The sequence below is a fragment of the Loxodonta africana genome, chromosome 10, assembly GCF_030014295.1.
Source record: "Loxodonta africana isolate mLoxAfr1 chromosome 10, mLoxAfr1.hap2, whole genome shotgun sequence".
NCBI classification, from domain to species: Eukaryota; Metazoa; Chordata; class Mammalia; order Proboscidea; family Elephantidae; genus Loxodonta; species Loxodonta africana.
This window is the reverse complement of record NC_087351.1, coordinates 14,363,879-14,384,876: the sequence shown is the minus strand read 5'-3', so window position 1 is coordinate 14,384,876 and position 20,998 is coordinate 14,363,879. Positions and strand designations below refer to the sequence as shown.

Below are 20,998 nucleotides of genomic sequence, written 5' to 3'. Positions count from 1 at the left end.
CATTCCACTTAAAAATCTTTCAGATTGTTCCTTATTATTTTCAGAATAGAGTCCAAATACTACATGTAAAATCCTTCCAATATGTCTCACTCCTACTTCTCCTACCTTCTCTCTCATCACATCCGCATACTGAATTTACTTACAGTTTCCTGAATGCATCATGTTTTCATGTCTCCATGTCCCTGGATGGCACAAGCAGTTAAGTGCTTCACTACTTAGCTGAAAGGTTGGCAGTTTGAACCCATTCAGAGGTACCTCAGAAGACAGGCCTGGAGATCTGCTTCCAAAAGGTCACAAGCCTGGAAAACCCTATGGGGCAGCTCTATGCTACACACCTGGGGTGGATCTGAGTTGGAATCAATTGATGGCAACTAACAACATGTCTGTTCCTTCTGCTTAAAACAGTGGTTCTCAACGTGTGGACTTAGCATATCAGCATCACCTGGAAATTTGTTAGAAATGCAAATTCTTGGGTCCCATTCCAGACATAAAGAATCAGAAACTCTGGATGTGGGACCTAGCAGTTTATGCTTTTCACAAGTCTCCCAGGTGATTCAGATGCACGAATAAAGTTTGAGAACCACTGGCTAAAACTATCCTCTTAAAACTTACCCTCTTTTTCCATGCAGTTAACTCCTACTCACCCAGATGCAGTGCCACCACCAATTTCTCCCTTAGGAAGCCTTACCCACTGTGCCAACTCAAGCACTCCCAGATCTAAATTAGCTGAAGCTTTGATCTTCCACAGCATCTTGCACATTCCTTCATCCAAGAGGGTATCACACTGTATTATACTTGTCTACCTGCTTATCTATCTCCTTACTAGACTAAGGTTTTTAAGGACAGGGGCCATGTTATTCCTATTCCTATCTCTGATACCTAGCACACTGCTGGGATATAAAAAAATCAGTAGATGATTACTGAATGAATTAATGTTTCAAAAGCCTGTTACAGTTCCATCCCAGCCCACAAATTCTACCTTAACTCACGAATGTGGCTTACCAATAATACTAACCCCTCAAATGCCATGTATACCTGTTTCAATTCTGAACTTGAAATTTATCATGACAATAAAACAACAACCCTAGCAAGTTAATATTTTAGATGGAAAAAAACCCAAAAAAATTACATATTGAAATTTTCCACTATCACATCAATGAATATAGAAGTGAGGACAGGCATATGCCACCACATTTCTGAGTTATGGAAAACAGATTCTAACCTTCCTCCCACCCCATTCCTTCCCTAAAGTAGGAATAATGTCTCCCTGCCAGTTGTTCATGGAGCCTAAAGCCATCCCGGAAACTCAGTCATTAATCTCTTAAAAGAGAACTGGGCAGAAGTTTATGAGAAATAGAATGAGACCTTTCTTCAGGACAACAATCTTGTTAGGGTCCACATGCTGGAGCACCCCCTCGAAGACGCCACAAACCAATGTGAGTTTCACCCTTCTCCACAAAATCTGATTGAGGAAATGGTAGTCACTGCTGGGATCCATGCTATTTGATTCCAAAAGCAGTCTTCAAATAATCTTCTTTAAATATCCAAATACGTGGAAATAAAAAAGATCTAAGATTTTTAAAAGGTTTTTTCTTGGGGGTGGGGTGGGGTTGTTTTCCCTTTCCTCATACCTGTGAGAGACAAGAACAAAAATGAATACAATTAGTTCTGTCAATCTTTTCAGAATGATAATGAGAAAAGGATCATTGCAAGTACCAATTCTAATTCACAATGGGAAACTGAATGTTACAAGGCTTTGGGCAAGCTCCTTTGTCTATAAAATAGGGATAATATCACCTTCCCTTCCTTAGCTAAATGCAACAAGCAGAACACTTAGAGGCTATTTTCTACAGGCAAAAAACAAAAAGAACAAATGAAAAAAATTTACATCGGCAAAATACTTGCCAACACATGCTGCAATAAATTGTTTTCCCAGAAATGTCTGGGATCCAACCTCTCCTGGATCTAGCCTTTTCTGGACTAACATTTCCAGAGGTTGACATTGTTACCAACCAAAGCATAAGTGACTGAGAACTACTATCACCATTTATGCATTATCAATCAGACTGCCATGATGTCACTGCAAGAGCCATTCCACTCCACCTTGGCCACAGCTCAGACACTGGGCTGCTGCAGCATCACCAACTAGTCAAACTGCCACGTGCCATGGACTTGACTGTCCTTGTAAAAATGATGCATGTTCACTATAAAGAATGACAATGCATAAGATGTGCAAAGTAAAAATATTCTACCTTCTATAAAGAACTATAATTCTTAATAGATAAACTTACATTATTTAGTCTAATACCATAATTTAAAAGATTTTTTTTTTAAAGAATTTTTTAAAACAATTCTGTTATTTGGATGTCCTGACATTTCGGACCCAACTCTTCTACATCCAGCTCTTCTATGGTGGTTTAAATTAAGAAGCTGCTTACTTTACCACACTAGGAATATTCACCAGGTGAACTTTGCAATTCGCTCTATGCATAAAACATCAACGAAATAACTAGCTCTAACTCAGCTAGGAAGAGCGTGAGAAGTTATAGGGCATTTGGCCAGATAAGTACCCTGTATCTTTAAGATCTCTCAAGTGCTTTCACAAATATTACTTCATTAGATCCTTGCAACAACTATTACCTAATGTACAGAAGAGGAAACTGAGGTTGAAAGAGATAGGATGCCTGCCCCAAGTCACACAGCTAGAAGACACTGGAACCTGAACCAAAACTAGGCCCCTAGTGGAGGATGCCTGTGGTCTAGTGCAAGACCAAGTGTTATGCACACAGAATCAAAAAAACCCAAACCCATTGCTGTTGAGTTGATTCTGACCCACAGTGACCTTATAGTACAGAGTGGAACTGCCCCATAGGGTTTCCAAGGAGCAGCTGTTGGATTCAAACTGCCCACCAGCCAGCCATAGCTCTTAACCACTGCACCAACAGAGCACCCAGAGAGAACATAAAACAAGTCAGCAGAGTGTCTGAGAAAATTGTTTCTTTGTTCATGTTAATCCAAAAGACAAAAGCGGAAATTTTTACAGAAACAAAAAAACTGGAAAAACCAGCCCTTAATAGGAAAAAAAAAATCATATCTTTTATATTTTTAAAAAAGATAACTAAGAAAAAAAGTTTGTGAGATACTTGGAAAATAAAGAAATAAAAGAAATGTTAAACTAAATCAGAAATGCGGTGGGCGGGGGGAGAGGTAGGGGGAGGCAAAACCCCACAAGGCGAAGAACGCTTTGACCAAAGACAGATGCAAATGGTTAAGACTGAAAACAACGAAGGGAACAGTAAGGTTAGGATTAAGAGACTGGTTTCAAGGCTAACTCAGAAAATAGATATTTATGTTGCTGACATCAAGGTTTTCCTAACACAACCATTTTCGGAAGATAAAAAGAAGCCCCTGTGGCTTCTCTTAGGTCTTATTCAGAGTGTCACTCTACATAATGAAGACAGACATCACTAGGTCAGGCAAGACCAGACCAATCACGAAGACAACTCGGTGAGACTAGAACTTTGGCCCTCAAGGAAAGCATGGGGGCTTAGGCTAAGCCGTCAAAGCGGTAGGAAAAGCTTAAAACTAATAACGTAAATTGACTTTGAGCAAACTGCCAAGATACTGAGCTCCCCAGTACTTAGGTACTAAGTGACAGTGGTCAGAAGTTGATTCTTCCATATCTCAAACCGGTTTGGTCCAAAGGAACACTACGGGGGTTGAGGAGGCGGTGGCAGGCGGTCAGGTGAAGCCACAGGAAAAGAGCTGGTTCACCTGAGAAGGTATAACCGGTAATTTTAAACGTTCTCAATTAAAACAAATAAGAATGTGCCACAAAATAAACTGCAAAATTCCTCATTTTTAAGACAAAATAAGAAACTCCAAATAAATGGCGGGCCATACAATTAACTCTCTTCCGCCGTTAGGGTTTCCTTTCCAAGCAAGTTTGAGAAATGTGATGCTAATTTCAGCCAAACGATGAGTTCTTCGAACTTCAGTCTAGAACTAAAAAATGAGGGACTGCTGTTGAGGAAGAAATCTCGGGGACCTCCAAGCCACCCGGTGGTGGTTATCAAATCATAGTCCTGAAAGCAAATCGGAGAGAAGTACGCAGCGCTCCGCCCCAAACCGCAAAGCGGACGCTTCCCCTCAAACTCCGCCCTCTCCCCTCCCCGGCGTCTAGTCAGGGAGCCAATGGGCGCGCCGTCCCGAAGCCGGTTGTCTAGCGCCCCCTGTGGTCGGGAGGAGAGAGGGCTGCGCAGAAAAAAAGTGCCATTCCCAGCATGCAATTCCCAGGGGACACACTCTAGGCTTCTCCCCCTGCGACGTTTTATCTACCTATCTATTTTTACTGTTTCTCTCCTCAATCCATGCCACCTTGTAGGCTGAGAGTCCTGTGAGAAACGGGTTAGGCTATACGCTGTCTACCGCAAGTTAGTATGTTGTAAGACAGCGAGTCGATGGCGTTGCCCTTTTAATTGCAGTCGCTGGCGCCGGCATGCCGTTGCCCCTTTAAGGCCGGCGGCAGCCGCGGTTCCGGGGGCGGGGTCAACTCTCAGTGCAACTCGGCCTGGCGCCGGGTTGATTTATTCGGGGGCTGGGGCTGGAACCGCCGACGTCGGCTGCTGCGCAGGGCGTAGCCTCGTTCTTGATTGGCTGGTCCCCGGGACCGCCCTGGCCTGCGCACCACCCCTGGGTTTTCTCCCTGCCCGCAGCAGACACACTGCCCTCTCCCTTCTTGACCCCTAGCCTTTCCTTCTCTTCCTCCTTCCCTCTCTTCTTCGCCGTCGCTTCAGCCGCCGCTGCTCCCGGAGGAACTCCCGGCTCGGGGATGGGGTCTCGGGCCTCTACGTTACTGCGGGACGAAGAGCTCGAGGAGATCAAGAAGGAGACTGGCTGTGAGTTCGGGCCGGGGTGGGAACGCGACCGGGTGCCTCCAGCTGGTCAGGAAACTGAGGGCGGTGGTCGCTGGGGTCTGGAGCTGTGGTGCCGGTAAGGTTGAGAAGGTCCTTAGCGGCCTCCAGCGCTGGAGCTCCGGGAGCCCGAGGGCTGAAGGACCTGTTCTTCCAGCTCCAGCTCCCCGACTGGGACTCGCTCTTGTGGGGCTGTCTTTCCACTCATAGGCGGGAGTCTGTCAACCGTACAGCACCGGCACCCCTCTTTTCTCCCTCTCCCCACCCCCACTATCCATGAAGCTCCCGAACTCCTTTCATTTATCTTTTCTTGCAGCAACCTTCCTTATGAAGAGGCATCCTGAACAGTAGGGAGAGCCCGAGAAGCAAATTCGGGAAATCTAAATGGATCCCGTAAAGAATGCAATCTGTTTCTGTGACGTTCGAGCAAGTATCTAAAACCACTGACAACTGTGGAAAATCACAAGCAGGTTCTTGGCGTAAACTGGAAAAAATAAACCGAAAACCAAAGCCGTGTAGAGTAGTAAGGTTTTGGAAGACGTGACGTGGTGACAGGAGATCTTTAAAGAGTCAGGGATCTGAGAGTAAGAGTACAGTCTGAACTTTTGGAGAAAACGTACGGATTTTGCCTCACACTAAGGATGCTTGCTGTCCCGATTTCAGATGTATTGGTTTCTGCTCTGCTGCTGTACTTTATGCAGTTACTATTGAAATTGCATGTGCTCCAAAAAATCTCAGTGAGAATTTGTACTAACAAAGGAGCAACAGGGCTTTGCTTAGTGAGTTCCTTGAACTTTAGAACTAAAAAAAGAGAGACTGCTGTTTGAGGAAGAAATCTCAGGGGACCTCCAAGGCACCCAGCGGTGGTTATCAAATGGTAGTGCTGAAAGGAAGTTGAAGAACAGTACTCAGCTCTTCACTCTGCACCCAAATTGCAAAGTAGACGCTTCCCCTCACCCAGCCCCTCTATAAAACACCATCGTATGTTTGCATAGCCTGTGAGCGTACATACAGGATGTTCTCTCCTCAGTAATCCTTTATCAACTCTTACGTTTTGAATGAGTTAAACAGTCACCTGAGCTCTGTCTCTTCATGATCCCTGTCGTTGCTAATGGGGTAACTTAGTAGCCCATAAGCAGGTAACACTGAGGGGTGCTGGAATGACAAGCAGTGGTAGCCTGGAATACACTAAATGCTATCCTGTGCTTGCTGACAAGTTTAGCTTTCTAGAATCTTGGAAGGGATGTCATCCAGCCCAACCTCTTGTCAGATTGATTTACTTTTTCAGCATCCCCTAATATATAGCCATTTAACCTTTTCTTAAAGACATTGAATGACAACAGCGCAGCGCATACCAAAGGCTGTCTTTTTCACGATTTTGGATGAATGGCAGAAGGTAATGAGCTGTTTATAATACGCAGTTTTTATCTGACCACTTGACTTTAGAGCCATTTTATGACTTTCCCTGACCCCAGGAGTAGAAATATATGAAGTTTGGATTCAGCAGGTGTTTTATTACATTTTGTGGCCATGACTGCTGGACAAACTTGTAAATATAATTAATTTACATCTAGAGTGACACCAGAATTAAAGAATTCCTGCTTAAAATAGAGTCACGTAAGGAGGCAGTATAAGTGTAGTGAGTACGGGAGAGAGCGCTTTGTGCCTTAGGATGAAAGGGGCAGTAATCCAATCCTGGTTTGCTTTTATTTGACTAAATGAAAAGGGCCTGGATTGCTTTAGGGTCTTGGTTATTTTCTCGTGTGACTGGGCAAGCAGAACTAAGTACTCATGGGAGAACTGGTTTTCCAGTTGCCAAACAGTGACTCAAGCACGAGGGAGAGTCTCATCCACTACCTGTACAAATGTCTATGTTGAGCCCAAAAGCCTAATGAAAAAAGTATTTATTGAATTTTTGCCGTGTCTGTGGTCAATGTTATGCTCGCTTGGTACTCGGAAGATGGTGATAAGAGAAGCCACAACCTGGCTGGGGAGAGAAGCACAAGAGAGCTATGAGTAGCATCACGACATAAGATAGCTGAAATTGTGAGGCGGCCGCTTTGAGAACCCAGGGCGGAGAGGGTCTGTTGTAGCTGGCCTTGATGCATGGATGAACAGATTAGATTTGGGTAGATTAACCTAGGACATTTTGGGTAGCTTCCAGAAGCCATTTTCTCCTCCCTGCTAGGAAGTCATTCCTCCGCTCTGGGAGTTGAGCCATCACTTTATCCTGTTGATGCCCATCAGCAGAGTTGTTTCTTAAAGCAGTAATTTTAGCATGATGCAAAAGGTTCGGAAGAATGAAAACAACAAATACCTGGTTGTTGTTGTGTGTGCTGTTTATTCCAACTCATAGTGACCCAATAGGATAGAGCAGAACTGCCCCATAGGGTTTCCCAGGCTGTGAATCCTTACCAAGCAGATCGCCAGGTCTTTTCTCCTGCAGAGCCGCTGGTGGGTTTGAACTGGTGACCTTTCAGTTAATAGCCAAGAGCTTAACTATTGTACCACAAGGGTTCTTTGGGAGGTAGGATTGTTGTTAGGTGCCATTGAGTCGGTTGTGACTCATAGCGACCCTATGTAGGGTAGGGAGGTTTTTCTTGGCTTCTTGTTCCATTAAAAAGAGTTTTGGGAACTATCAATCAGGGATGCTTTAAGTTAAGTGTAAGACATTTCACTACTTCCTTTGTCAGTAAGAAAATGTAGCATAATTGAGGAAAACTGACTTTGTATTCTATATGAAAGCTTTGCATTGAAATTGATTATATCTAAACATATTTTCCATATTCTAAATTGATGAGAATTCATATATGACTAGTTTAGCCAGTATTTGAAATTTAATCACCAAGTGTCTGCAAAAGTGATTCTAGTTAAGAATTACCTGTGAGCCTCAGTTTCATCATCTGTAAAATGGGAATAATTATAGGACCTATTTTACAGGATTGTTCTGAGAATTAAATAAATTATGTAACTGCTTAAAATAGTGTCTGATGCATAATAAGTTCCACGTAAGTGTGAGCTATTACTTTGAACTATAGATAAGACCATTTTATTGGGAAACTATCATTTGCGTGAGCTGGTTGTCTAGGGCTATGTAATTGGGAAGGTGACAGCATTTATAATTTTCCTATTTTCTATGAGCATTGGATTAGGAACCAAGTACAGGTGCTGTTTCACCAATTCTAAGGGAAATAAAACTTCTAAAGGAGTAGAAATCCTGATGTTTCTAACAATTTAAGAAAACACTGTCTAAGGAACATTTTGTGTGGGTATAAAATATTTGTTATATTTTCTTTGACTGCTGCCTTCTTTCACACATCTGCATTTCTGTAAGTTAAAGCTCATTTGAATAAAAGCCATAATTGGGGCAAAGGTTACAGATGTCTTGGGAATTTCTGTAACTGCCACTAACTGCCACTATTAATTCATTTTACTGTAGCAATAGCCTGTAAATTACTTAAAGCCTTTTTTTTTTTTTTTTTAATAGCCACTTAATTTGTGAGAAACAATTCATGCCAACTGACTAGTAATGAGTACAGATTGATTTATTTTTCTGGTGTGTCCTGTGATATGGGGAAGGAGTTGAACAGGTTTGGGAAGTATATCTTACAGGCTGGTGAGGTTTTGTTTGTTTAAAAGGGTGTAGTGATGATAAAGGTGGTGTGGGTTTCTCTGTAGTTCCGACAAATAGCACAAGCCTGGTAAAAACAATTGCTGGAGAACAATTCCCTGGGCTAGAATTTCAGCGGAAGCTCAGCTTCACACTTCATGACCCTTACCTGCCGTGGTGCCTGAAGGTTCTGTCACTCTGGTTGACTCTTTGGGTTAGACTGCTGCCTTCTGTGTCCTGTTGAGATGCAGATACAGAGTGTGACAAACACCTAGAGGTGGATTTTGAGTTTAGCCCAGAGTTTTATGTGCCTTTGTTGCATAACAATGGGGTAAAAACAGTGGAGTAAAAAACAACCACTTGTCATATTAGAGGAGCCTTGGTGGAGCAGTGGTTAAGTGCTCGACTGCTAACCAAAAAGTCGATTGATTGTTCGTACCCACCCAGCGGCTCTACGGGAGAAAGATGTGGCAGCCTGCTTCTGTAAAGATTTACAGCCTTGGAAACGCCACGGGGGCAGTTCTACACTGTCCTACTGATCACTGTGAGTCGTAATCGACTCCATGGCAGTGGTTTCTTTTTTGGTTTGTCATATTCGAGAACAGGGCTCACACTATTTTCGTAGGGGCAGGTAGTCCTGAGTATAGAGTATCCGGAGGTTTACTCACTTTGAAGTTAATTGACCTGAGCAGCAGCTGCTAAATTCTCGCTTTTAAAGGGAGAAAAGAGAGGCACAAAATGTTGTACAAAGCAGTGATCCCTGAGTTACAAGCAACAAGCACTGTATGGAAGAGAAGGAACTTAGATTGTTGTGAGAAGGCAAATTGTGCACTGGATTATCAGGTCCAAAAGTGTAGGCTCCCCCCAAAACTTTTTATGGTGTGGAAAAGTTAGAATAGTAAAATGAACACCTTTTGCTATACCGGTTCCCTAAGAGAGTAAGTGAGCTCTCGAAGACATTGGTTTCTTTTATGTGGGGAAACGGGAAATACTGGGGTGTGGTGTGTTCAGGAAGAATGGTTAGGGGCACAGGCTTCAGGTTCTCAATCTTTTATCTAGAGCCACCTGTGGCTGCACTTGTATCCATTACCCAGGTTAGCGATCTGTTCTTCCACATTAAGACTCAGGATAAAAAGCCAGGACAAAATTAATTTCCTTGTTTTTTTTTTTAATTGTGGTACAAATATGTGTAACAAACCATTTGTCATTTCAGCATTCTTAACATGTGCAATTCAGTGGCATTAGTTATCTTCATTGTGTGGGGCAACCATCACCACTATCCAATCCCAAATTTTTCCATCACCCATAACAGAAACTCAGTGCCCCCAAGACAGTGACTCCCCTTTCCCCCTCCCTCCCACCCCTGTTAACCACTAATAAACTTTGGTCTCTATTCATTTGTCAAAATAACTTTTTTTTTCACTCCCTTTTTGTTTTTATTCTTCCCTTTGACATTCCTCCTTGGTGTTTGGGCTTCTTTGAAATGCCCTCCTCCTCTGAGCAAGAGGCAGCGATAATAGTCAGAAGAGTTTGTAGTCAGGAAGGTGTGCAGGGTCTTTAAAATAATCTTTCAACAGTATAAAATAGTAATTTGTCCATCAGTGGAGAAAAATATAGCTTCACTCAAACATCCTCGTGTGCACAGGCTTTTCTGAAAGTAACTGTCAGCGCCTGAGACTTCCTTTGGGTTACCAAGAAGGTACAGGTTTTGGACGCCTGTCCTGATAGTTTAATGCCTTCTGGTGAGAATAGTTTACTGGAAATGTGTCCTGCCTTCATCTGTGGCAATTCTAATAGCTTCCTGTATGTGGATTGTGTAAGTACTTTTTAAGTACACCTTAGGGTTGCTTTGTATTCTTTGTCCCTTTGGTTTAAGCATCTGACTCAAAGCTTGCTTGCTTTCCTTCTTTCTTTCTAATTTTCTTCCTTGGTTAACAAAGCTCTTAGTAACAGTATCATCATAGCATTAATTCTTGCATTTCGGACATAGGTTCAGATGTGACCATATTGAGTAATGTTAAAAGTTGACATTTGTGTGTGCATTTTCCCACTGGGTTCTAAATATTCCAGTTTGTCCTGGAAGGTGGTATTTGTATGGTTGTTGTGGCTACTTATCTACATATTTATTTTTAACATTTTGGTGAAATATGAGCTCAAGCAGTCATAAAGTGGTCTTTTTTTTTTCCCCCTGAAATGGGGATATAATGCCATACCAGTACTTACTAATGGAATTTTGAAAAATCCTACTCTAGTAGGTTTCAGTACACATTTATTTCAGATGACCATCTAGACTAGAAAAATGTCTGATGCCGCATTTCTTAGTTGAAGAGGTTGGGCTAACTGATAGGCTTCTTCCAGTTTTAAATTTCTGTAAATCTCCATACACACAGATACACATAAGGAATTTCTAAAAGGACATAGGAAACTGGCAATAGTGTTTGCCTCTGGCCAGGGGGCTGGGGACCTGGGTGGTAGGGAGACTTTGTTGTATACTTTTTTGTCCTATTCACATTTTTACCATATGCATGGATTATTTTCTCAACTGAAAAAAAAAAAAAAAAGCTAGTATAAGAAGAGATACAATTGTGCTGTTTTCCTTAAAGAAAAGCAATCTGAAATATATGATATACTAAAAATGACCCAGTGGACTAATATTATGCAGTTATTGAAAATAATTAGGAAGTCCCCAGAGCAATATAGAAAAGCTGAGAATTAACAAGTGAAAAGTAAACTTTTAAAGCCGGCTTGTTGCTGATGAGTTGATTCCTACTCACAGTGACCCTACAGGACAGGGTAGAACTGCCGCATAGGATTTCCAGGGAGTAGCTGATGGATTCGAACCGCCGACCTTTTGGTTAGCAGCCTTGCTCTTAACCACTGTGCAGAGTAAATTTTGTTTTTTCAAAAAATCTTTTGGGAAACTTAGTAATTCTTTAACTGACTTATTTTTGTTAAACTAAAGGGAACTTTCGAACAAACAGCCTTTGAGGCCAGAGGCCAGAGCCAGGGTAAACTGGTCAGGTTCCTGACAAAATTGGTTGTGACTGGCTGAGTCTGGAGGAAAGTGAAGATTTAATTAGCCCAGCCTTATAACTGCCTTTAGGCCCGTGATGTAAGGATGATGACAAGAGCAGCCAACCTGGGCTGTACCCCACGCGCAGATGCTTCGCCAAGCACTTTTTTTTTTTTTTAATTTTACTTTGTTGTTGTTGAGAATATACACAGCAAAACATACACTAATTCAACAGTTTCTGCGTGTACCGTTTAGTGACCCTGATTACATTCTTGGAGTTGTGCAGCCGCTCTTACCCTCCTTTTCTGAGTTGTTACTTCTCCATTGACATAAACTAATTGCCCCCTTAGGTTCTTATCTAATCTTTCTAGTTGCTGTCATCAATTTGATCCCACGTAGATAGTTCTTGACCCTAATGCGCAAGGCAGACATTTTTTACTAGTTAAGCTGAACTCTTGTTTGGTTTTAAGAAGACTTCAGGGGATATTTTTGGTTTAAGTTTTAAAGATTATCTCAGGGCAATAGTTGCAGGCATTTATCCAGCCTCCTTGGCTCCAGAAAGTCAGGAGTCCATGAGAATTTGAAGTTCTGTTCTGCAAAGATTCTTCTATAGAATGTTTGATCAAAATGTTCAGCAGTGGTAGCCTGGCACCATCCACTTCTTCTGGTCTCATGGCAAAGGAGTTGTTCATGGAGGCAATTGGCCACACATTCTGTATTCTCCTGGCGTTCTTGAATCTCCTTCCTCTGTTGGTCCAGGCAAATAGAGACCAATTGTCACAAACACTTTACTTTCATCAGCTCTGTTAGCCTGCCTCACAACCTCATTCATTTCCCCTGTCTGTTAAACAGCGGTGCCTCAGATGGAATCAGAGTCTACCTGACCCTCAGAAGAGTGTACTCTTTACACTATGCTGTTCACACATGCCTGGCTGGCTCACAGGGTCCACAGCTACTTTGTTAGTGGCCGGACCCCTGCCAGCTCTGTCCTCAATGGGAATAAAAGTGATTTTGCCACCTTTTTTGCCTTCTGAGCTCCTTAGAGGGCTAGAACAGAACAGAGCCCAGCTTAGAGGACCAAACCTAATGCTGAAGAATTCGCAGCCACACCTAGCGTCCTCTTACCCCAGCTTCTGTGCCTTTGTCTGCTTCTCCTGTTTGCCTCTTTTACTTTGTTCTGTTGTTCCTAAGCCTGCAACTAGATTTTTGTTTCAGGAGCTGGGGGAGGAGGACAGCTATCAGAACACCCCTTTAAACCTCTGAAGGTAGGGCCGAAGACCAAGTCCACACTCGACCATATTTGGCTATTGTCTTTTCTCCTTTCATAGCTCTCATTTTTTTCCCTCCTACTTCTAAGGGCCAGGAGACTAAACTACTTCCCAGAAACCCTTTTTTTGTATTCTCAAAATTTTATTGTGTATCTGTGGTTACTACCCTATCTTAATTGTCAACTTGTGCCTGAGATTATGGAGTTCACCCAAAATGAGGGGCAAAATGTCTTTCTTGTAGATGTCATCTAATGATAGCATGGCCATTTTACAAATTGTCTAATTGCTTCTTTGGAACCAGTTCCTTTACTGGGAACTAAGTGGAGCTCATGCAGTCACAGAAAAGAGACTGACCCAAGGCTTTGGTGATCTTTGACCCAAAGGTCAGTCCGGAGGGAAAAGGTAAAGACTCTGAAGCAGCCCTGGTGGCACAGAGGTTATAAGAGTTCGGCTGCTACAACTGGACTGAACCAAAAGCAAAGAAGTTTCCTGAATAAACCGAATGCTCCGAAGGCCAGAGTAGCAGGGGCAGGGGTCTGGGGACCATGGTTTCAGGGGGCATATAGATCAACTGGCATAATAAAATCTATTAAGAAAACATTCTGCATCCCACTTTGGTGAGTGGTGTCTGGGGCCTTAAACTCTAGCAAATGGCTTCTAAGATGCATCAATTGGTCTCAATCCACCTGGAACAAAGGAGAATGAAGAGCACCAAAGACATAAGGTAATTATGAGCCCAAGAGACAGAAAGGGCCACATAAATGAGAGATTACATCAGTCTCAGACCAGAAGAACTGGTTGGTGCCCGGCTGCAACCAATGACTACCCTGACAGGGAACACAACAGTGAATCCTTGATGGAGCAGGAGAGCAATGGGATACAGGCCTCAAATTCTCATAAAAAGACCAGACTTAGTGGTCTGACTGAGACTAGAAGGACCCTGGAGGTCATGGTCCCTAGACCTTCTGTTAGCCCAAGACTGGACCTATTCCCAAAGCCAACTCTTCAGACAGCAATTGGACTGGACTATGGGATAGAAAATGATACTGGTGAGGAGTGAGCTTCTTGGCTCAAGTAGACACATGAGACTATGTGGGCAGCTCCTGTCTGGAGGGGAGATGGGAGGGCAGAGGGGAACAGAAGCTGAATGAATGGACATGGGAATACAGGGTGGAGAAAAAGAGTGTGCTTTCTCACGGGAGTGGGGGGGAGCAAATAGGAGTATATAGCAAGGTGTATATAAATTTTTGTTTGAGAGACTGACTTGATTTGTAAATTTTCACTTAAAGCACGGCTAAAAAAAAAAAAAAAGTTCAGCTGCTAACCAATGGGTCAGAAGTTCAAATCCACCAGCTGCTCCTTGGAAACCCTATGGGGCAGTTCTACTCAGTCCTATAAGGCCACTATGAGTTGAAATCGACTGACAGCAGCAGGCAACAACAGGGCTAATGTGGCAGTACAGGAGGAAACCAGGCTTTTAAAGCAGAATCTTTAGTTTAGCACAAGTTACCTACCCAGCAGTGCCTGCCTGAAACAGCAAACTGATAAAGGTATGTGTTTTTGATCAAAGCATGCATTTTGATAGCCTCTAAGTCAGAGCATTGAAACGCGAAATTTTCAGTTTCCTTTTTAACTACATTTGGCTTTGTTTTGTTAACTCTTATCCCCCTTACCAAAAAAAAAAAAAAAACCCAAACCTGTTGCCATCCATTCAATTCCAACTCATAGCAACCCTATAGGACAGAGTAGAAGTGCCCCATAGGGTTTCCAAGGAGTGGCTGGTGGATTCGAACTGCCAACCTTTTGGGTCACAGTTGAGCTTTGAATTATTATGTCACCCCGTCTCCAAAAATCTTAACCATGTGACGTTTAACAGTCCATAGACTTCGTTACTAAGGGTCTGTTTTGGTTGCTTGAGTTAATTTTCTAACACCTTTCATTCTTTAGCATTTAAATGGTTTACTTTGAGTCTCTAGAGATGAATTAGAGTGAAAGCTTCCCCATTTTATTCTCTTTGAAGCATTTAATGGTGGGCTGGGGCCGGAAGGGCACCTAGCTCCTGAAGGGCCATGCTGGTGCTGGTGTTCCCTTCGAGGGCAGGGCCGCCTCCTCAGCCAGGACTAATCCTGTGTTCTTTAGTTTCGCACAGTCAGATCACCCGCCTCTACAGCCGGTTCACCAGCCTGGACAAAGGAGAGAACGGGACTCTCAGGTAGGTAGTGCCTTTCTTTATTCTCTACACAGAAACCAGAAACTTTGGCAATGTCTGAATAAAAAAAAACCTTTTATCCCAAAAGCAAGACAGCATAGACATCCAGCATGAAGAGGGCAGGCACTGTTCGTTCACTGGTCCATTGAGCATCAGAGGCCCACAAGGGAATTAAATAAGCAGGGCAGTGACATTAAATTTGTCGCTAGGTGCTTGCAGTTTTTCCAGCAACTCCCTTTAGTTTGGGTGGCCATTGTTCTGATCCTAGGAAATAAAGGACTTTTCCGAGAATCTCAGCTCCCTCTGCTTACGTTTTACCACGGTGCTTTCCCAAACTCATTGATTTTTATGGGTTGATTCAGAGCAATCCAGGTAGTCTAAGGTTTTATTTTGTCCTCTCTCCTTTCATTTCCTAACCCAACCCACCATCCTAGAATATAGTTTCTAAGCCTTTGGAGCCTAGGGTACAATATATATATATGTATATATACGTATATGCTTTTTTAAATATAGATTTATTTATTTTGTTGTTGTCGAGAATATACACAGCAAAACGTAAACCAATTCAACAGTTTTTCCCTGTACTATTTAGTGACACTGATTATATTCTTCAAGTGGTATAACCATTCTTGCCCTCCTTTTCTGAGTTGTTCTTCCCTTTTAACATAAATTCACTGTCCCCCAAGGTTCCTATCTAATCTTTGGAGTTGCTGTTGTCAATTTGATCCCCTATAGATATAGTTCTTGCACTACCTGTCTGTCAGTTTGTTGTATTGTGGTCGCTTACGTGTTGCTGTGATACTGGAAGCCTTGCCATTGGTATTTCAAATACCAGCAGGCTTACCTTTGGTGGACAGGTTTCAGTGGAACTCCCAGGCTAAGACAGACTAGGAAGAAGGATCTGCCAGTGAAAACCTAATGAATAGCAGTGTTTTGTTCTGTTATACACAGGGTTGCTATGAGCCAGAACTGACTCGAGGGCACCTAACAACAAATAGTTCTTAAAAGATCGTAATGTTCAAGGCAGATTTTTTTTTTTTTTTTACTAGTTAAGGTATTGTTTGATTTTAAGAAGACTTCAGGGGATATTTTTGGTTTAAGTTTTAAAAATTACCTCAGGGTAGTAGTTTTAGGGGTTCATCCAAGCTTCCTGGCTCCAGGAAGCCTGGAGTCCATGAGAATTTGAAATTGTGTTCTGCATTTTACCCTTTTGATCAGGATTCTTCTGTGGAATCTTTGATGAAAATGTTCAGTAATGGTAGCTGGGCACCATCCAGTTTTTCTGGTCTCATGGCAAAGGAGGCAGTTGTTCATGGAGGCACTTAGCCACACATTCCATTTCCTCCTCTTGTTCCTAATTCTCCATCTTCCTCGGTTGTTCCAGGCGACTAGAGACCAGTGGTGCCTTGGATGGCCACCAACAAGCTTTTAAGACCTTAGGCACTACGCATCAAACTAGGAGGTAGAACAGAGGCACTAAACTTATTACTAGGCCAGTTGACTGAGATGTCCCATGAAACCATGACCCTAAACCTCCAAACCAAGAAACCAAATCCTGTGAGGTTTTTGGTTGTGTATAAGCAGCCTCAGTAGCTACTCTTTTTATTTATATATATTTTTGTCATTGTTGTAAGTATATTTATCATACGGCTTTTGCCAATTCAACCTTTTATAGGTGTACAGTTTATTGACGGCAATTATAATAATCTTCTGTACAACTCTACCCGTAATCAATATAATATCTCCATCACAGTTAAACCCCCTTCCCCCTTTTGTCCCGCCCCTGGTAACCACTAATAAACCCTGTTGTCTATACATTTGCCTTTTCTTGTCTTTTTCTATAAGTGAGGTCATACAACATTTGTCCTTTTGTGATTGACTTATTTCACTCATCATAATGTCTTCCGGCTCTATCCATACTGCAGCATGTATCAAGACTTCATTCCTCCTTCTGGCTGAATAGTATTCCTTTGTATGTGGGTACCACATTTTGTTTATCCATTCATCTGCTGATGGGCATTTAAAAGAGCATCTTCTGGCTATTGTGAACAGTGCTGCCATGAACATTGGTGTGCCAGTATTCATTTGAGTCTCTGCTTTTATGTCTTTTGGGTATATACCTAGGAGTGAAATTGCCAGATCATATATGGTAGTGAGGTCCTGCCACACTGTTTTCCACAATAGCTGTACCATTTTGCATTCCTAACAGCAATGAGTAAGTGTTCCAGTTTCCCCACATCTTCAGCAACATTTGTTATTTTCTTTTTTTTGTAATCTTAGCCATCCTAGTGGGAGTAAAATGGTATCTTATTGTGGTTTTGATTTGCATCTCTCTGATCGCTAATGGCGCGGAACATCATTTCATGTGTTTGGTGGCCATTTAAATGTCCTCTTTAGTGAAATATCTGTTCAAGTCATTTGTCCATTTTATGATTGGGTTATTTTTCTTTTTTTATGTGTATTTTGGTTATTAGATTCTTGTCGGATATATGGCTTCTGAAGGTATTCTCCTAGCCGGTACTTGTCTTTTCACTTTTTTGGTAAAGTCTATTGATGAACAATAGTTTTTAGTTTTTATAAGGTCCCGTTTATTTATTTTGTCTTTTGCTGTTTGTGCTTTTAAAATATTAGATAATCTACTGTTGAAAGCTAGGTCTGACAACATTTCCCCTGCTTCTTGTTCTCAGAATTTTATGGATTTAGCTTGTATGTTTAGACCCTTAATTCATTTTGAATTTATTTTTGTGTATAGACCCTCTTTCATTTTTATGCATGTGAAAATCAGATTTTCCCTGCCTGATTTATTGAAGAGACCCTTCTTCCCCCATCGAATGGACTTAACACCTTTGTCAAAGATCAGTTGAACACCATCAACTTCTCTGACAGGGATCACAATAGAGGGTCCCAGACAGAGCTGGAGAGAAATGTAGAACAAAATTCTAAGTCACAAAAAAAGAACAGACTTACTGGACTGTCATAGACCGAAGAAACCCTGAGAATATGGCACCTGGACATCCTTTCAGCTCAGTAATGAAGTCACTCCCAGGGTTCACCCTTCAGCCAAAGATCAGACAGGCCCATAAAACAAAATGAGTCTAAAGCGGCACACCAGCCCACGGGCAAAGACTAGAAGGCAGGAGGGAACAGGAAAACTGGTAATAAGGAACCCAAGTTTGAAAAGAGAGAGTGTTGACCTGTCATGGGGTTGTTAACCAATGTCATAAGACAATATGTGTACTAACTGTTTAATGAAAAGCTAGTTTATTCTGTAAACCTTCATCTAAAGTACAATTCTTAAAAAACAAAAACAAAGACCAGACCAACTGGTGTAACAGAGACTGGAGAAGCCCTTTAACTCAGTACTAAAGTCACTCCTGAAGGTCACCCTTCAGCCAAAGATTAGATAGGCCTATAAAACGAGACTAAATGGGGACACCAGCCCAAGGGCAAGGAAGAAAAGGCAGGAGGGGACAGGAAAACTGGTAATGGGGAACCCAAGGTCAAGTAGGAGAGAGTGTTGACCTGTCGTGGGGTTGGCAACCAATGTCACAAAACAATATGTGTATTAATTGTTTAATGAGAAACGTGTTTGCCCTGGAAACCTTCATCTAAAGTACAATTAAAAAAAAAAAAGACAGGCACCAGAAGAAAAAAAAAAATTATAGCCAACAACAAAAAATAATCAGTTGACCATAGATGTTTGTGTGTTTATTTCTGAACTCTGAGTTCTACTCCATTGGTCTATGCGGCTGTCGTTACTCCACTACAAGGCTGTTTTGATTTCTGTAGCCGTATAATATGTTTTGAAGTCAGGAAGTGTGATTCCTCCTACTTTGTTCTTGTCTTTCAACTTTGCGCTAGCTAATCGAGGCCTGTTGCCATTCCATATAAAGTTGAGGATTGGTTTTTCTCTTTTGATCAAGAAAGCTGTTGGAATTTTGATTGGGATTGTGTTGAATATATAAATCACATGAGACAATACTTTATATGTATTAAGATAGTATTCTAGTCTTAGAGGGGTGGTTTTCTGCTGAGGGTGATTTTGCCACCTGGGGTACATTTGGCAATATCTGGAGCGTTTTTTATGGTCACAGCTAGGGGATGCTACTGGCATCTAGAAAGTAGAGGGTAGGGATGTTACTAGATATCCTACAATGCACAGGACAGCCCCCCTACAACCAACAATTATCTTGTCCTAAATGTCAGTAGTACTGAGATTGAGCAGCTCTGGTCTAGAGTAAGTATACAATCTCAGTGTAAGGTAATGCTGTATTGTTTCATATTTCTCATTATCTTATCATAGTTAAATGCAACATCTCCTTACCACTGCCTCCCACCCCAGCTCCCAGTAACCTTTTGTTATTGTTGTTGGTCCCCGGCTTTGGCTGGCTGGCATGTGATGAAGCTGTTTTGCCTTTCTGGTGACTGGCATGCCATGCAGAAGTTTAGGATTTCCTTGGGAGGCTCAGTACACCGGTGTGGGATGTAGCATAAGGGAGAAGAAATACAGTTTCTAAGCCTCAGACGGAAGAGCTAGAGAATGCTGGTAAGTCCATAGGGCCCTGTTTCTTAAGGGCAGACATCTGCCATCACTAGAACCTGGAATTGACCAAAATTATGCTGCAAAGCCATTAAAGTCAGTGACTGTGAAATGCCTACTATGTGTAAAGACCACATTGGGCACTTTTAAAACCACACGAATTTATACTTGAAAAACAACCAGACTAGAAATTTTTATTTTTCCATTTAGCTCCAATAGTTTAATAATTCCTCTGAGTTTGGGATTAAGTCTTCCTTATAAATTCAGATTTAACTACCAAGTAAGTATATAGAATTCATATTAGTTTTGAGCCCTTTTCTTTTTTGTAAAAAGTGGGTGATTTGTAAATGTGTGTGTGTGTTTTAATGAATTTCACTCTTTGCTGGAAAACAATGAAAAATCTTTTATAGAAGGAGCTTTTTCTCCTTTCAACTGGTGAAACATTTCCAGGTATCATCTAGTGTCATCCTGCCCTTTAAAATATAGGTAAGATTAACTCAACCCCTAAAACCTCATTTCAGATTCTGTAGAAAGCCAGTGAGCGTTTGCTTGGGTGGTGCTCACCCACTGTCTGAGATGCGCCAGCCACTGTTCTCAGTACTGACTTTGGCAAATTCTTGCTGGAAGAGTTGTGGTAGGAAGTGATGTAATTTTTTATTTCACGGTCACCTGGCTCTAACTACTTTTTTTGTACTCACCCTTATGAGCCTCTGGGTTTTAAACTTGTTCCTTTATCTCCATCATGGTGTGAAATAAAACATGGGAGAAGCCCCGAGCCACGTTTAGCTCAAGAAAAAATTAGCCACATAGCAAACAGCTGTCACATTATATGTCAATCATTTTGTCAGATCCACTGTGGGGAAGTTCTCACTGGCTGTGCCTTCTCCGTCTGGCCATCCAGCTAGATCATTCCCCACCCACCCCCACCCACCCCCAGCCTCTCACCTCTTCTTGTACTGTGTTCAGGAAACACCGTTTCCTGCTGTGATTGGTTGCAGATTAGACCGTTGTGGTCCATAGGATTTTCATTGGCTAATTTTCAGAAGTAGGTCACCAGGCCTTTCTTCCTAGTTCATCTTTGCCTGGAAGCTCCGCCGAAAACTGTTCGGCATCATAGTAACATGTAAGTCTCTACTGACTGACAGTGTCCCATGTAGACAATGAGAATTATTGTTTCAATATCAATGTGCTGTACCGATGCATGAGTGCGCTGGCCAGGAATCAAACCATGTCTCCCACATGGAAGGGGAAATTCTACCACCGAACCACCACTGCTCCTAGATTACATGGTGAGCTTTAAATTCTTCTGTAGTGCCTGGCAATTCAGCTATCTTCAGCCTTTACTGCTAAACTCAGTTCCAGGCCTGTCTTGACTTTTCCAGAACTAGAACCTATCAGGGAGCTCAGCTTCTGAATACAAGTGGCCTCCAAACAGGCTCCACCTT

General features: G+C 42.1%; 2 protein-coding genes across 4 annotated transcripts in view; one reads left to right on the top strand and one right to left on the bottom strand.

Annotated features, from left to right (window-relative positions):
- The window catches only part of EXD1 (exonuclease 3'-5' domain containing 1), a 45,077-nt gene extending 40,403 nt beyond the window's left edge, over positions 1 to 4,674 (bottom strand). The window contains exon 1 of the mRNA XM_010598354.3: positions 1,366 to 4,674. Coding sequence (XP_010596656.2) covers positions 1,366 to 1,498 — 133 coding nt within the window. The 5' untranslated portion in view covers positions 1,499 to 4,674. The remainder of the gene's footprint in view (positions 1 to 1,365) is intronic.
- Positions 4,675 to 4,721: 47 nt separating this feature from the next.
- The window catches only part of CHP1 (calcineurin like EF-hand protein 1), a 41,095-nt gene continuing 24,818 nt past the window's right edge, over positions 4,722 to 20,998 (top strand). The window contains exons 1-3 of one of the 3 annotated variants that reach the window (XM_023558671.2): positions 4,785 to 4,898; positions 5,230 to 6,309; positions 14,944 to 15,016. In XM_023558671.2, coding sequence (XP_023414439.1) covers positions 6,300 to 6,309; positions 14,944 to 15,016 — 83 coding nt within the window. In that variant the 5' untranslated portion in view covers positions 4,785 to 4,898; positions 5,230 to 6,299. Of the gene's footprint in view, positions 4,899 to 5,229; positions 6,310 to 14,943; positions 15,017 to 20,998 lie in introns of all 3 variants that reach the window. The other 2 variants (XM_023558672.2, XM_003418665.4) reach the window with 2 other exon arrangements.